The 18111-nt window shown below is 49.6% G+C and overlaps 1 protein-coding gene across 1 annotated transcript in view; it reads right to left on the bottom strand.

Moving 5' to 3' along the window:
• Positions 1–15178, bottom strand: part of ITGA9 (integrin subunit alpha 9) — a 362863-nt gene extending 347685 nt beyond the window's left edge. The window contains exon 1 of the mRNA XM_061127757.1: positions 14969–15178. Within this exon, the coding sequence (XP_060983740.1) occupies positions 14969–15153 (185 nt within the window). The 5' untranslated portion in view covers positions 15154–15178. The remainder of the gene's footprint in view (positions 1–14968) is intronic.
• Between the last annotated feature and the right edge of the window lie 2933 nt (positions 15179–18111).

Below are 18111 nucleotides of genomic sequence, written 5' to 3'. Positions count from 1 at the left end.
GGGGCTGATCTTTGGAGGCACTGGAGCGGGCCAAGGGTGGCTCTCTCTGATGCTGCTTGCATTTGCACAGGGGAGAGGAATTAGTAGTTTGCCATCTCTACGCTGAAACACCCACCACCTTTCCACAAGGCAGACCGCAGGAGCTGGGGAACATCAAATTCCTCCTTCACTGCAAAAGTTCCATGGGACAGGGCTGGGTCCAGAAATTCCCACCAACTCCAAATTTATATCAGCACAATGAATAAATGCCAACTGCAATAGATGCTGCTAAAAAAATAATAATAATAAATCGTAAGAACTAAGTAAGGGGGAGAATTCATCATGCAAAGAGGAAGGAAGGGAAATGGCTGCAAGAAACAATGGCAGGGGACTTTCCTGGTGGTCTAGTGGTTAAGACTCAGCATTCCCAATACAGGGGTCACAGGTTCAATCCCTGGTCAGGGAACTAAGATCCCACATTCCATATGGCACAGCCAAAAAACAGACCTACATTTAAAATAAAAAAGAAAGAAACAGTGGTCTATTTCCTCTATTGGGTATCCAACCTGGAAAGCTTAAATCCCAGGATGGGTTCTCCCAGCCGAGAGCTGAGACAGATAAGCAAAAATTTATTTCAAAATCTAAAGTTGGAGAAGGGGGATTTCCCTGGTGATCCAGGGGTTGGGTCACCACACGTCCACTGCAGGGGGCACAGGTTTGACCCCTGGTCAGCATACTGGGATCTCACATGCCGTGTGGCACAGCCCAAAAATAGAAAAGAAGAAAAAAATGTTGGAAAAAGGACCTGCTGAATCATACTTTCCTTCGAAGCCCAAGGTACTCGATGGTTCCAACAACAACGGCTGATGAAGCACCCGATAACCACCGTTTGGTTCAAACTCTTAATCAGCTGCTTGGAGGAGGAGTTTCCCCCCAAATCCTGTGTAACAGGAAATGAAACAAGAGATAAGGGGGCATATGTGCACATGTGTGCCTGACATTCACAGGGGGGCTCGAGGGAGGACAAGCCTGTATCTCTGTGTTTACAGAACATCGTGGCTTCCTCCACAGCCTGGCGCTGCTCTTTACCTAGGCTGCGGCCAGTGAGGCTGCTCCACAGGCCGGCTAATGAGCTTGCCTCTTCTGAAGTTAATTCAGCTGGCTATCAGCCAGGCTGATCCTGAGAGAGAGGACAGAGTTCAGTGCATGCCACTGAAAAGATGACATTGGCTTTTTCTCTCATTCTGAGTTACATAGGCATACGGCCCATTTTAAATGCCCCCCCCACCCCCCACCAAAAATCTTTCCTGGCACTCTTGTTAAGACAATAAGATGCTTCTTTCTTCTGTACAGTTACTATCTCAAGGAGCCGAGCGTCCCCACCAACAGGCTCTCCATGAAAAATCATGTGGCTGCTTCAGACCTTTGCTTGTTACTTCAAGTTGTGGTCCTCAGAGCAGCAGCATGGAAAACAACTGGGAGAATAAGGGGAAGGCAGAATCTCAGGCTCCATCCCCTTTCCACTAAACCAGAACGTGTTTTCTGGGTCTTCCCTGGGGGTCCAGTGGCTAAGACTCCGAGGTCACAGTGCAAGACGGCAAGATTTGATCCCTGGTCAGGGAACCAGATCCCACATGTCGCAACTGAGAGTTCAAATGCCACAACTAAAGATCCCTCATGCTGCCACAAACATCGAAGATCCTGCACCTAACAACTAAGACCTGGCGCAGCCAGACAAATATACAAAAATAAATCTTTTTTTAAAAAGAACATGCATTTTTTACAAACTCTCCTAGTGACTTCTAAGAAGGGTTCTAGAACCACCTACAATAATTACAATCACTTTCATCTGGGGCCAGTATGAACGGACAACCCCTGAGAATCAAGCTCTCCTCTATCCCACTCCCAGTTAAAGATGCAGAGAAACTTCCCAGACACTTTTCAGAGTCTCCTCCTTAACTCAGACCTCGGGTTCCTAATTACAAGGACCACCAGCCTGTGATGGGCATGGGGAGTGTGCAGGTGTTGGGCTAGGCTCCCTCTGGGCTGAACTGCATTTCGTCTTCACCACAAGCCTGCAGGAGGCACTGATATTATTCCTCCTTTACAGAGAGAGAAGCAGGTGGCCACACAAGGTCATGGCACTCACCTGAGCACAGAGATGCCAAGTGCAGCACGCACCCTGGCAGTCGGGTGCAGTGGCCACTCGCCCACTCTGCCCTCCCCACATCAGCCAGAAAGGAGGAGAAGGTAGCCGACAGGTGCCAGCCGCTCACACATGTGATGACCTTGTCTGGAAAAGGCACCTGATGCTCTGCAGGTGGCCCTGAGCTTAGAATCTGGATTGGAGGCTCCATCCCCAAAGGATGAGAGGAGGCCTTTCTCCTCCCCATGAGGCTGAACTTCAATCGCCTTCCTGCTTTCCTAGAACATCCACTTTGCTGGCGCAAAAGTGCTGCCCAGAGGTTAGCCAGCCCCACTCCCTCGCCCCGCCCCGCCCTGCCGCTCTGAAATTTTATTGAAGTAATGTGTGCTCAGTCGTGTCCGACTCTTTGCAACTTCCATGGACTGTAGCCCCATGGACTGTAACCCCCACAATCTGTAGCCCTGGATTCTCCAGGCCAGAATAGTGGAGTGGGTTGCCATTTCCTTCTCCAGGGGATCTTCCCCACCCAGGGATCAAACCCTCATCCTGTGTCTCCTGCACAGGCAGGCAAGTTCTTTACCAGCTGACCCACCGGAGAAGCCATTATTTATAGTTGATTTAAAACGTTTTGTTAATTTCTGCTCTACAGCAAAGAGACTCAGCTATTCATATATAATCTTTTTCATATTCTTTTCCATTATGGTTTGTCACAGGATATTGATTATACAGTTCCCTGTGCTATACAATAGGACCTTGATGTTTAGGGGAGAATAAAAGCAAAACATTCTCTGGTATAAACTGTACCAATGTATTCTTAGGTCAGTCTCCCAAGGCATTAGAAACAAAAGCAAAAATAAACAAATGGGACCTAATCAAACTTACAAGCTTTTGCAACAAGGAAACCTAAACAAAATGGAAAAACAACCTACAGAATGGGAGAAGATATTTGCAAACAATGCGACTGACAAGGGATTAATTTCCTAAATACACAAACAGCTTATACAACTCAACAACAACAAAAAACGAGCAATCCCAACAAAAAACGGGCAGAAGACCTAAACAGACATTTCTCCAAAGACGACGTACAGAGAGCCAATAGGCACATGAGGAGATGCTCAACATCGGTAATGACTAGAGAAATGCAAATCAAAACTACAATAAGGTGCTGCCTCTCTAAATGAGCAGTTCACGCACCTATCTGGATATGTGGACCCATCTGTTCATCTGCCGGCCCCAGCCATGCTCGTGGATTGTCTGATCTCCTGTCCGAGGCAATCCTGCCAGGCAGCATCTCGTGTGTTTTGCTGAGATGACGGGCACACTGCTCGTAAGTGGCAGGGCTGGGCTTTGAACCCAGGGGTCCATGTCTAGGGGCATGCTCCTTCCAGTCCCTCTGAACTCCCTCCTATGTGGCAGTTTAAGTGCACTCCATTTTTCCAACACAGCCACTTCCTTGGTTGACCAGTGTGGGGGGAAGCTGGTCACCAGGGCTCCCATCTGGCCACCCATCCAGCTCTGAACCTACCCCTCACCCTCGGAGAGCAAACCATGGGTCAATTCCCCAGGGACACAGGTGGCAGGAAAGGGGTGAACCACAGCTGCCTCCTGGGGAAGGCTTGGAGCTGACATCGTCCCCAAGGCTCCCTCCCTCTCCACAAATACCGCGGCAGTGATTCCGCAGGGCGAAATTACAGCCAGATCAAGGACGGCAAGTGGGGATTAAAAACCTTAAACCCATTAGGTTTGCTTTCAGGCATCTGATCCCCAAACCAAAACTTCCCTGGGGACCCATGTTTTAGTTACAGGAGTGGAATTCAATCACTGCGTGTCCACCGCACCTCAGGGAAACCCCAGGAATCACTCCACATCCTTTCCTAGGCCAAACACAGCCAGGACTTGAGCAATGGATGAGCTGGAGCCAGGAAAGCCACCTGACCACGCCAAATCCTGCACTCCCTGAGAAGGAAACCGGTGGAATTCCATGACCAACTGGGAAAGAACAGAGTCACAGGGAGGGGCCTGCCTCGCAGAGTCATTAAACCCCCTGGCCGCCCTGGATGGGAATAAAGGGTCCTCAGAGGCTGCTGCCCGGCCCAGGGGCTCAGGCCCTGGTAGATCACCCAGAGAAGGAAACACGGCAAAGAGTTGAGGTTTTCCTTCCCCACCTGAGAGCATCAGGCAGACGTTAAAATCTGAGAGGCAGAGCGAGCTGCAGAACTCCAGAGACCTGCCTTTTGACGTCCTCCTGTTGGCTTCTTGTGAAAATTTTTCTTCTCTTAGAAAAACAGGTCAATATTTTTACATTTACTTTTTTTTTTGGCTAAAATCCTCACCAGCTCCTTAGAAGTGTGAATCTACCTCCCAGACTTATCTGGATGCTGGCATGAAGGACAGGGCTCCCCAGAATAGGAATGGCTTCCGATCTGCTCTCTGAGAGAAGAGCCAGACAAAATGACAGGCTTTATCGTACAGTTGTCAGAACGGCCATCATCAAAAAGACCGCAGATAACACATGTGGAGAAAAGGGAGCCCTCCTACGCTGTTGGTGGGAACGTAAACTGGTGCAGCCACCATGGAAGTCCCTTAAAAACCTCAAACTAGAACCACCATATGATCCACAACTCTACTCCTAGAAAACAAAAACACTAACTCCAAAAGATACATGCATCCCAATATTCACAGCAGTATTATTTACAATAGCCAAGACACGGAAGCAACCTAAGTGTCCATAGACAGATGAATGGATGAAGAGGTGGTGCATGTACAATGTAATATTACTCAGCCACAGGAAAGAAAGCAAATGGCAAAATTTCAACAACATGGATGGACTTGGATGGTGTTATGCTCAGTGAAGTAAGTCGGAAAAAGACTTGTGCTATATGCTATCACTCATGTGTGGAACCTAAAACATAAAACAAACAAATGAATATAACACAACAGAAATAGACTCAGATGTAGAGAACTAGTGGTTACCCCAGGGGAGAGGGAAGTGGGGAGGAGCGAGAAAGTGGTAGGGGATTGTGTGTGTGTATTGCTCGTTCAGTCGTGTCTGACTCTGGCAACCCCGTGGACTGCAGCCCACCAGGCTCCTTTCTCCAGGAAAGAATACTGGAGTTGATAGCCATTCCCTTCTCTAGGGGATCTTCCTGACCTAGGGATTGAACCCAGGTCTCTGCATTGCAGGCAGATTCTTTACTGCCTGAGCTACTAGGGAAGCCCTAAAGAGGTACAAATTACTGTATATAAAATAAATAAGCTATAAGCATATATTGAACAGCACAGGGAATATAGTCAATATTTCATAATTACTTTATAAGAAGTATAATCTATAAAAACATTGAATCACTATGTTGTACACTGAAACATATAATATTGTAAACCAATTACACTTGGATTTTTAAAAAGACTTTTAAAAACTCCAGGCTTTACAATCTCACAAGTCTCCTATTAAAGTAGCCAACTCAGATCTTTGGAAACAGACATATGAATAAATAAACAAAAATGCAGATTGATGCCGAGCATGAGCAAAATTTTAGAGATGACACATAATAAACAGTGTCTCATTTATTTCTGTATGGAGTGCTGACACTCAAATTTTGATAAATGAATGAATCAACAAATGCTCTGAAAGCAAAATTTTAGCATCTGAAGTCAGGATGAAGACCATTAGCTTGTAATGTTGGATCAAAGAAACAGTAAGAAACAGCTACTCAGATTTATCCAGGTGCATGGTGCATGTCATGCTTCAGGCTTTGCAGACATAATCGCATTTAATTCCCCCCACAATGTCTGCAGCACAAACTCTCCTTGTTCTTCTTTCACAGAGGAGACACTGAGGCTCAAACACCTGATGTAACTTGCTAAGAACACACAGCTTCTAAATGGGGGCGAGGTCAGGCCGGCAGGGCCACTGTACATCTCGGCAGCCCCCCTGCTAAGGCCCAGACCGCGGATTTGGTTGTTCCTAGGGAACCAGGGGCCATAGGAAGGCAGAGTCAGGAAGGACCCCACTCCCCTGAGTGTAGAACGTCCACTCCAGGCCCCGCGCTGGTGGAGAAGGGATGCGAGGACCTGTGCACTGCTGCCCTCGGGGCGGCCTGCACACAGCCAACTTTGCTCTGGGGTCTGTGCGTGTTGCAGCATTTCCAGGCCAGACAGTCCAGAAGGGCTGGGAGAGCTTCAACACACCAACGGATGTACTGAGATGGAAGAAATTCATTCCATGCCTTTTTGATGCTGAGCTTTGCAGGGGGTGGGGGGCAGACCTAAATCATCTTTGCTCTCAAACTGCTGGCCATTTATACAGAAATTCTGAGTCTGAGGGGGTTTCTTTAACAATGTTACACACGCAGGGGTGAATCCTGAACACCAGCTGAGGTGGCACCCTTCCCCATCTACTCTCCAAAGGAAAATTTTTCAGTAAGCCGTGGGAGCCAGGAGCACTCAATGGAGCAGATGGAGGGAGGGAAACCCAGAGAGGTTAGGATGGATACAGGGAATATTCCAGAACACTCCATATTTCCTAGGACATATCTGTCTTACAGTGACCTAGGGTGAGAGCAGACCCTACAAACATCCCTGGCAGAATCACTGGCCCCTCTTTCCTGAGGCATTGAGCATCTCTGGAAAGCAAAAGGGATTGAGCATCTCCACACAGGTAGCCAGTGGGTCCTGAATAAGCATCTGCAAAGGGTGTCACTGGGAAGCTTCCAGAACCTTCTCAGGAAAGCAGGACAGAGTCTCACAACACAGATGTCTGGGTGCCTTGAGGCCCTAAACTCTTAACTCTTGTGTTCTTGAGAGGCAAAGGTGCAGGCCTCAGTTCAACTACTCTGTCCCTCCGTGCCTCAGTTTCCCCCTTGTGAATGAGGCTACAATGACGACTAGCTGAAGCAACTGTAGGGAACGTTATGTGAGTTAATACACATGAAGCACGTGGAACGGTACTCAACATGGGCTAAGCGATCAGCAGTACTGTGGCTGCTGCTGCTACAAATTTAAACTCACAACAAGAGTCCCAGAAAAGCAGAAACTGGGGACCAAGTGACCTTGTGGTTTCAAAGACTGGAGTCTCACCAATCTCGGATTTGCTTTCACTTCCTAAGACTCCCTCTAGCAAAAAAAAGGGAATGATCAAACACTTTACTCTGCTTTGGTTGGTCACCAAACCCACATGGCTTAAGGCTTTGTGGGTCACAAGATACCAGGGTTGAAGCTCTGGTCAGCGGCTCAGGGTAAGGGGTGAGCTCTCTTCCTCCTTTGCCCCTCACCTGTGACTTCCCCGAGGTCAGGAAGAGGCACCCTGCGAGTCTGCTTCGGGGCTGATTCTAACAGCCGAGATTCCCAGCACTGCCCGGGCTGATACGGCGGGATGAGCAGGAGCACAGATTGTCCCAGCCACGCCGCAGGCCGAGGGACACACCTCACACGGCCCTTCACACACGATGGGCTCCGTGTCCACCACTGAGGCATCCAACCCCTCATGCCATCCGGCTGCAAGGGGACAGTTAGCTGACAGCCTCCAGCTGCCGCCCCTTCCAGGCAATCAGGCTGAGGCCAGGCCTTCCCTAGGCAACCATGGGGACTGACTATGATCATATGGGGTGCTGCAGATTGGGGGTGCCCCTGTTGAGGTCGCTGAGACTTTTTCGTATTGATGTTTATTGAAGTATAGTTGATTTAACAATGTTGTTAATTTCTTTTATACAGCAAAGTGATTCAGTTGTACATCTATATATATATATATATATATATATATATATATACATTCTTTTTTTTAATATTTTTTTCCATTATGGCTTATCAAAGGGCATTTTTTAAGTTAGAGGACAGTTACTTTACAATATTGTGTTAGTTTCTGCTCTACAGCAACGTGAATCAGCCGTTAAGTATACTTATATCTTCTTCCTCTTGACCCTTCCTCCCACCCCCTCATCGCACCCATCTAGGTCATCACAGAGCACCAGGCTGAGTTCCCTATTCTACACAGCAGCTTCCCTCTAAGTTGGCTGAGACTTTTATCAGGCCCGCATCACCGTCTGAGGCTTCCCCTGCCCATCCTGTTTCCTCTCCCCTGTTCTTTCATCCGCCTTACTCCCCGTCCCCGTAACTCTTTTCAACTCCTATCTCTGTCGTAGCATCTGCTTCCCAGAGGACACAAATTGGCCAAGGGCCCCCATGCACACAGATTACCAAAGGCTGGAATGGACCCTGGTCAAGGCATTAACTCCGTGAGCCTTCCTTCTCCATCTGGCAAACTGGACACCAGTCACCACGTGGTCCCAAAGATCCCCCTAGAGACTGTTACACTTGTGAAAGATCGGGCCTCTTGCAGATGCCCAGCAAATCCTATCTGATGGGGTCATTTGTTTTGGTTTCTTAAAGTTACATGCTACTCCCTCGAAAGCAAGTGGTTTCTGAGAACACCATGGCTGCTTTTAATAAATGTGACAACATCATCCTCCGCAGACAAATCACAATGGGAGTTATCAGAAGGGGACTGTTTCCTGACCGGCAGCAGCTCGCTGGGGACTCAGAGCTGGCCGAGGCCCGGCCCTTCACACTCTCACACTCTGGGCTGTTAGAGACTGGCTGGAGAGAATCTGTCTTCTTGCCCTGGAAGGTTCTCTCCAGAGTGTGACAGCTGCCTCTGCCCCAGCCAGCGTTCAGCACTAGCTCGGGAAACAGCACCCTCGCCAGCTTCTTGAGATCTTCAGGGAAATGTCATGGAAACCCTCAAGGGATGCTGTCCGGGGCCCTTTAGAACTGGGGCCTCATACACATGTCATCTCTTCTTGAGCACTTCGAAACAGCAGGCACTGCAGAGCTAGTAAGAACCTGGAACAAGGTCTGGAAAAGCTACGTCCAGAAAACCCAGATGGGGAAGTGGGGTTACAGCCCGGCCTGAGCACCGAGCATGGACAGCACAGAGACCTCGCCACAGAGATTATGAGAAGGCCTGGCTGCCACCAGCATTTCTGGGTGCCTCTGCACAAAGCCAGGCGGGGGCGGGGAACAGGGCCCATGGTCCCAGCATCCCCCTTCCGAAGATTCTATCTTCATGGGGCTCTTTTCTGCCCATCAGAACTCCCCATGCCTGCCTGAGGACCTGCCCTCCCACATCGGAGCCCACATCTTATTTCTGCCTGACGTACAAGGCGAGAAGCCCACAGTCTTCTCACCCATCAGGCTGAGTGCATTTTTCATTCTTGAATCCCCAGCCCTCAGCCTAGAGCAGGCAGTCCAATGTTTAATGGATGAAAGGAGGCTGCCAGCTATTAAGTTTTAATTAAATTTAAGCTCCCTCATTTCAGTTTTAATACTCAGATATGCAGGGGCTGACTTTTATGTTGTTGTTGTTACATCACCTTTGGATCTCTATCGAGCTGTTTAAGACACAAGTCAGGGACTTCCCTGGCAGTCTGGTGGTTAAGACTTCACCTTCCAATGCAGGGGGTGCCAGTTCGATCCCTGGTCAAGGAACTAAGATACCACATGCCTCGTGGCCAAAAAATCAAAATGCAAAACAGAAGCGATATTGTAACAAATTCAGTAAAAACTTAAAAAAAAAAAGACACAAGTGATTGCACTTGGGCAGTGTCCAATCAAGCACTGGAACTCTCTGCAATGGTGAAAATGTCCTGTGTGCTGCTGAAAACAGCATCCACAAGGCACATGTGGCTATTGACAAGTTAAAATGTGGTGGTGTGACTGCAGAGCTGAATTCTTCATTTTATTTGGTTGCACCTTTTTTTCTTTTTTTTGCTACACGGCATGGGATGCAGGATCTTAGCTCCCCAACCAGGGATCAAACCCATGCCCTCAGCAGTGAAAGCACAGTCTTAATTGGACCACCTGGGAAATCCCTGGTAGTAATTAATTTGAATGGCAATACACCTGGCCCGTGGCCACTGCACTGGCGTGGAACCAGCTAGCTTGTTCTCTTAATTGTCAAGCTTCATGCAAATGAGAGGATGCCATGTTCCCCTCGGCTCTGAATCGCCTCCTGTTCCTCACTGAGAGATGCTCAGACAACCCTAACAAAGCGCAAGGCCGGCGCCTCTTCCATTTCCGAGCACTTGCTCTGGGCCAGAGCACGGCCGGCTGTCTTGATGTGTCCCGGGAGATGGGGCAGGAAGCACGTCTCCAGAAAGGAAGCCAGGGCACCCAACCGCCTCAGACTCCGGGGCGTCTGGGGCCGAGAGGAAGGAGGGGAGGGGAGGGTGTGAAAGAACCCCATTCCGGGGCCTGGACGCCAGCCGGGCTGCATGTATTTATCTCCAGGGTGTTACAGTTGTCTGCCCCGCAGCTGAGGGACCATCCGTGTCTACAGGAAGGGGACAGAAATCTGCTTTGTCCGTGTTCCCTGGTACCTCTTGCTTGTTGTTCAAAGGGGGCGAGAAGAGCCGGGGGGTGGCAGGTTTGGGAGAGGATGCTGGCTCAGGGTAGGCAGACGGGGATCACTGGGAAAAAATAGAAACCGAGTCCCTTGCACGTTTGCATCCAAACTGATACCAGTGACATCTATCACACTCCCTGGGGTACTGTGGTCCACCTGGCCACGGGGATAACGCTCACTGCCCAGAGCATGACGGCAGAGGCTACTCGAGCCACACCCTTGGAGAGAGCCGGGGTCGTGCTGGGTTCTCAAAGCAGCATGACCGCAGGTGCAGGATGCAGGTCTGGGGCTCAGAAGACGAGCCCCCCCACCCCACACACGCAGAGCTAGGACCTCCGGTCAGCGACAACTCTGGTTTAAAAAAGAAATGCTCGGGGTGCTCAGCTATGGGATTAGAGAAGATGCACTAGTTCTGCTGACAGAGCACATTCGGGGGCTCTGGGATGTGAACCTGGGGGGCACTTAGTCCGGGGACCCCTCCTCTCTGGCCCCTGCAGAGCCCCCACTGACTGCAGTGGGGGGTGCTCTCCCCGCCACGCAGCACTCCCCTCCCTCCTTACCTTACACAAGACAAATCCTCCCACCTGTAAAAAGGTGCTTGATTAGCATGAAGCAAAACTATTAAACCATGAAAGATTGAATGAAGAAGCTAAAGAATAATCTCTGCTCAAGAAGAAAGACAGAAGACGTTAAGGTTTAGTGAACACTGCCTTCTTTTCCATTCAGAGTTTCAGTCCATGACTCTTCCTCGTCAAGTCTATCACTTAGCTCCCACACCCAACCCGACTCTCTGTCATCTTTTTTTAAAATCTCCTTCATGTAGGAGGCTCTGCTCTCCCACTGGACTGGAGCAGCCTTTTGGTACGTTACTCCACAGTTAATACATCGCCCTAAAGTTCACATTTCCGCTTCATTGGCACTATAGAAACTCAGAGAAAACGCCTGAAAGCCTCCCTCTCTCTCTGACCGAGTGATTCTAAGCCCAGGAACTTATGCAAAGGAAATAATTAAGGATGTCCGCAAGGCTTCTGTTAGAAGGATGTTTACCCTGTTGCTGTTTGTAATCGTGAATCATTGGAAACAACTTGCCTGTCCCTCAAGCAAAGCTAAAAGATCCAGGACCTAAGGACTGCCTGGTAGGTAGACACCAACCATCAGTCACTAAGTCAATCAACAAACCCCAGAGCTGAAAGTTAAGGCAGAGACCAATTAACAGTTCCAGATTCCACAGGGCCTGAATCCTACAAATATAGGGCAACTACCTTTAAGAAAATGAATACAAAATTATGAGTATAGAATTAAGCACAGGGCCTATGCAAGTGAGAGGCCTTTAGTGGAAGTTTCATGAGTATCGCAGTAAGTCAAGCGTGTAAAGATGGAAGGAAAAGAGAGGAGAAAACAGGAGATGTTGGAAGTCTCTTCCTTCGAAGATTGGGCAGCAGAGTCAGCAGAGAATAATGTTCAAGGTCTAAGACCAAGAAGCAGGAGAAGGGAGACAAGAACAGGGAGAAAGATGCTTGGCGGTGGCTGAGTCACTCAGTCGTGTCTGACTCTTGCAAGCCCATGGACTGTAGCCTGCCAGGCTCCTCTGTCCACGGGATTCTCCAGGCAAGAATACCGGAGTGGGTTGCCATTCCCTCCTCCAGAGGATCTTCCTAACCCAGGAATCAAACTCAGGTCTCCTGCATTGAAGGCAGATTCTTTACTGACTAAGCTATGACGGAAGCCCAAGATGCTTGGAAGAAACAGCAGAAGGACACAAGCCAAGGAGATAAGCAAGAACTAATACAAAATGAAGGCAGTGTGGAGTGGGGGAGGCAAAAGAAAAGTTGCTTTAAATAGATCACAGGAGGGATTAGTTGGTACTTGAAAAATTACAGGGACAAGAAGTCAGAAAAAAAGAGCAGGCTGTTGGGAGACTGGGATTGATATACATATACACTACTATGTGTAAAATAGGAAATTAATGAGAACCTACGGTACAGCATAGGGAATGCTACATAATACTCTGGTGACAGAAATGGGAAGGAAATACAAGAAAGAGGGGATATGTGTACATATATAACTGATTCACCTTGTGTACAGTGGAAAGTAACTCAACACTGCAAAGCAACTATACTCCAAGAGAATTTAATAAAAATAAGTCATGGAGATGTAATTAATGTGCGGCACAGTGACTATAGTTAACAATATTGTATTGCATATTTAAAAGTTGCTAAGAGAGTAAGTCTTCAAAGTTCTCACGGCACACCAAGTTGTAACTGTGTCTGATGACAGATGTTAGGATGAACTTATTGTGGTGACCATTTCATAATATATATGTTTATCAAGTCATTATGCTGTACCCCTGGAATTAATGTTATGTGTGAATTATATCTCAATAACAATATAAAAAAAAAGAATAAGAAAAAAGGAGCAGCCCACTCAGTATAAGAAGCAGAGAGAAAGCTTTTGAGACCAGCAGCCTGGCTGTGATGAGGGGTTCCTATGAATCCCTGAAATATCTGCCCCACATCTCCACTGACACCAAAGCCACTAATCAGCATGACCCTCCATCCTCACCCCCTCTCTGCCACATACCCTGGGTCTTTTCCTGCACTTGCCAAATTTATTCACACCACACAGGCTTTCCTCATCCCCTTTTTTAAAAACAAAGCAGGCTGGGAACATCCCTAGTGGTCCAGTAGTTAAGTCTCTGTGCTTCCACTGCAGGGGGCCCAGGTTTGATCCCTGGCTGGGGACCTAAAGATCCTACATGCAGTGTGGCTTGGCCAAAAGACTTTTAAAAAAAAGCAGACTGAACTCTTTTTCCAGGTCTTGACTCCCCCTACTTGCTCTGAGCTAGGGCAGCTTCCACCTGTGGCCCGTCCAAGTCCAGGAGGCAGGGTCCTGGCAGCTCTCTGTACGTTAAAGGTCCTCTGGCATCAGTGATGCTTCAAGCCCCCTGCCCTGACTAGTGCTATTTTTGACAGCACTCCCCACAAGCTTTGTGCCAAGGTCACACAGTCCGTGAGCCTGGCCTCAGATCCTGGGATGTGTTCTCTACCTGCTCTGGCCCAGGCCACCTTCTCTACCAAATTCAAAGTCCACGGGGACATTGAGTACACGGGAGGACACAGAAAAGGTGTCAGCCTGCTTTGCTGTCAAGGGGGGATTTGGCAATTAAAAGAAATGACAGTTGGCCTTAAACTCAGGAACTGGGGTAAACAGTAGGAAGGGAGATAGGGAGCAGGGCAGGAGCTACACAAAGACCTTAGAAGCTGGTTCTCCTGGAGGCAGCTCTCCTAGAGATCATGATTGTTAAAGGGCTGGCAGGTCACAAAGTTCCCAATTTTCCAGGAATGCTCAGGACTTGAATCTACTAACCCTGCCAGTTCCATCAGGCTCTGTCCAATTCCAGGCAGAACTACGTGCTGAGCACAGAGGAGGTCTGACTTTGCTCTTCCAGCCTGCAATGCCTAAGGATGCTCACAATAAAACCAGTCCTGGACTAGCTGCCACCTAGGCCCCCACTGGGGAACTATCCATCCCCTAACTCTTTGAGGAGCGCCTGACCCCTCCTGTGACTGTTTTATTTGCTCTTACCAGGAGGAAAGGGCCAAGGAGAGACCAGCCTCCCTGGTGCTTCTCCTCTGGGGTTGGCCACTCAAGCTCTGCGCCCCTTTGCAGCTGGGGCCTAATGAGGAGAGCTCCCACCCCTGGGGGCTCTCAGGGGGACATTCAGGGGGCAGCTGTCCTCCTTGACCTCTACACAGGGCAGCCGCCTCCGCGTGCGGTGAGACCCAGGCCACCCCAGAAATCACTCACTAGCCAGCCCTCCTGGCCTTGTCACTGAGTGTCCTGGATCGTCTCCCTTCCCGACCGTCTCGGCTCCCTTCCCCAGATGGCCTGATGAGCCTGAGGACCACTCCAGTTGGCATCACCCCAGGCACACGGAGCCCACTCTCCCTCTCACTTCGCGGTTACACTGCTTCCAGCAAAAGCCGGCAGGAGAGGCTTAAACCTGGGGAGCGGCGGGTTGGGGGTAGGGGTGTCACCAAGAGTTCTCGAAACTGAGAAGTCTGCCGGTCGCCCCGGAGAGGGACGTTCGAGATGCCGGCCCGGCCTCCGGAGCCCCGCGGAGGCAGAGGAACTAAGTTACTTCGCGACCCTGAGTTAAGCCGAGACTGCCTGGGAGGCCGAGGGGCAATCCCGGCGCTTCTCCCACCCGGAGAGGCGCCCGGTCCCTCCGCCTGGGGAGCCCACCGGGTCGTCCGGGACCGGAGACCGTGCCTCCCTCGTCCCTTCTTTTCCTAGGCGGCCGGACTGCGCGCAACGGAGACATTTAAATCGCCCCCTCGGGGCGGCGGCGTGGAGAGGCCGGAAAGGCGGCGGCGGCCTGGGGGCTGCCGCGGGGCCGGGCCGGGCCGGGCTGCGGTCGGGGTCCGGGCCGGGAGGGCACTCACCAGCGCGTGTTGTCGTGGAAGTGCTCCAGCACCGCGTAGCCGAAGAAGGACCCGGCGGGACCTTGGAAGCGCACTGGGCGCTGCGGGTCCAGGTTGTAGGCACCCGCGGGGGTCCCTGCAGCCACCAACGCCAGGAGCAGCGCGCGGAGCCCCCCGGCGCCCCTCTGCGCCGCCGAGCCGCCCATCCCCAGCTGGCCGCCGCCCTCCCCTGAGCCCCGCGAGCAGGGCGCCGAGCGCGCCGGCGGAGGGGCCGAGGGGTCCGCCGACGGCCGAGAGGCTCCTGGGGGCCGGAACTCTGCGCTCGGGCTCGGGCGGGACGCGGTGCCGGGCTGAGGGCGGTGGGCCGAGCGGGCGCCGTAGGAGAGCACGGGGGCGGCCCGGCGCGGCCGGCGTTCTCTGTCCAGCCGAGCAGTGTGCGCGCTCGGAGCGAGTGGGTCCCGGGCCGGGCGGCGCTGGACTGCGGAGAGGCGCGCCCGCGGGGTGGGCGGCCTGAGTGGCCGGCGGCGGAACGGCGCAGCAGCGCTCCCTGCGGGCCGCGAGCCCTGCACCACCTCGCGGGCCTCGGAGGAGCCCAGAGACCCGCCCCAGCGCCCAGGGTCCCCGGCGCGCCCTGGGCGCTGGGTCCTGAGGCCACCCTACTTGTAATTTGTGTTTTTACTCTTTATTTCTCGATATGTCCTTGTAGGAAGCATTAATTTTATTAATTTTTTAAAGAACCCACTTTTAACTTTAATGATTTTATTTCTGTAACGCATTCACTTTCCAATTTTAAAATTTTATCAGTTTGTTTTTATCTTTCTTTTCTTCTACTTTCTCTAGATTTGCAACATTTTTCTCTAGTACCATGAGATGAACGCTTAGATTTTTAGCCTATTTTTCTTTTTCTAATACATAATTTGTAATATGCATTATATATAAAATATTATATATGATACATGTCACCAGGACCCAGAGACCCCACAGAGACTGAGCCAGAACTGTGTCTGAGTGTCTCCTGCAGAGGTACAGAGACTAGAGATCTCTTCAAGAAAATTACAGATAACGAGGGAATATTTCATGCAAAGATGGGCACAATAAAGGACAGAAATGGTATGGACCTAACAGAAGCAGAAGATATTAGGAGAAGGTGGCAAGAATACACAGAAGAACTATACAAAATAGATCTTCATGACCCAGATAACCACGATGGTGTGATCACTCACCTAGAGCCAGACATCCTGGAATGTGAAGTCAAGTGGGCCTTAGGAAGCATCACTATAAACAAAGCTAGTGGAGGTGATGGAATTCCAGTCGAGCTATTTCAAATCCTGAAAGATGATGCTGTGAAAGTGCTGCACTCAATATGCCAGCAAATTTGGAAAACTCAGCAGTGGCCACAGGACTTGAAAAGGTCAGTTTCCATTCCAATCCCAAAGAAAGGCAATGCCAAAGAATGTTCAAACGACTGCACAATTGCACTCATCTCACACACTAGCAAAGTAATGCTCAAAATTCTCCAAGCCCGGCTTCAACAGTATGTAAACCGTAAACTTCCAGATGTTCCAGCTGGATTTCAAAAAGGCAGAGGAACCAGAGATCAAATTGCCAACATTTGTTGGATTATCGAAAAAGCGAGAGAGTTCCAGAAAAACATCTACTTCTGCTTTATTGACTATGCCAAAGCCTTTGACTGTGTGGATCACAATACACTGTGGGAAATTCTTAAAGAGATGGGAATACCAGATCACCTGACCTGCCTCCTGAGAAATCTGTGTGCAGGTAAAGAAGCAACAGTTAAAACTGAACATGTCTCAGACTGGTTCCAAATCGGAAAAGGAGTATGTCAAGGCTGTATATTATCACCCTGCTTATTTAACTTATATGCAGAGTACATCATGAGAAATGCTGGACTGGATGAAGCACAAGCTGGAATCAAGGTTGCCAGGAGAAATATCAATAACCTCAAATATGCAGATGACACCACCCTTATGGCAGAAAGTGAAGAAGAACTAAAGAGCCTCTTGATGAACATGAAAGAGGAGAGTGAAAAAGTTGGCTTAAAGCTCAACATTCAGAAAACTGAGATCATGGCATCCAGTCCCATCAGTTTATGGCAAATAGATGAGGAAACAATGGGAATAGTGACAGACTTTATTTTGGGGGGCTCCAAAATCACTGCAGATGGTGACTGCAGCCATGAAATTAAAGGATGCTTGCTCCTTGGGAGAAAAGCTATGACCAACCTAGACAGCATATTAAAAAACAAAGACCTTACTTTGTCAACAAAGGTCTGTCTAGTCAAAGCTATGGTTTTTCCAGTAGCCATGTATGGATATGAGAGTTGGACCATAAAGAAACCTGAGCACCAAAGAATTGATGCTGTTGGAGAAGACTCCTGAGAGTCCCTTGGACTGCAAGGAGATCCAGCCAGTCAATCCTAAAGGAAATCAGTCCTGAATATTCATTGGAAGGACTGATGCTCAAGCTGAAACTCCAATACTGTGGCCACCTGATGCGAAGAACTGACCCTGATGCTGGGAAAGATTGAAGGTGGGAGGAAGAAGGGGATGACAGAGGATGAGATGGTTGGATGGCATCACCGACTCAGTGGACACGAGTTTGGGTGAATTCTGGGAGTGGGTGGTGGACCGGGAAGCCTGGCGTGCTGCAGTTCATGGGATCACAAAGAGTCAGACACAACTGAGTGACTGAACTGAACTGATGATACGTGTGTATACACACACACTAAATTTCCCTGTGAGCACTGTTTGAGCTGTAATTCCACAAGTTCTAACATGCTGAAAATATGACAAATGTAGGCTTTTGTTGTTGTTCAGTCACTAAGTCCCGTACGACTCTTTGCCATCCCATGGACTATAGCCTGCCAGGCTCCTCTGTCCACATGCTCATAAAAAAAGGTATGAGGGAGTTCCCTAGTAGCCTAGTGGTTAGGATTCTGCGCTTCCACTACTATAGGCCAGGTTCCATCCCTGGTCAGGGAACTAAGATCCAGTAAGCCACAGATCATGTCCCCCTGACAAAATAATAATAGAGATGAGGAAACTCAGGCACTGAGGATAAGTGATTTATCTGAGTGTCCCAGGATGAACAGCAAGGATTCAAAAAGCGGTCTGAGTGGGGAGGGGGCAGGGGTAATATGGGGG

The sequence above is a fragment of the Dama dama genome, chromosome 24 (assembly GCF_033118175.1).
Source record: "Dama dama isolate Ldn47 chromosome 24, ASM3311817v1, whole genome shotgun sequence".
NCBI lineage: Eukaryota > Metazoa > Chordata > Mammalia > Artiodactyla > Cervidae > Dama > Dama dama.
This window is presented reverse-complemented; position numbering and strand designations above follow the sequence as displayed.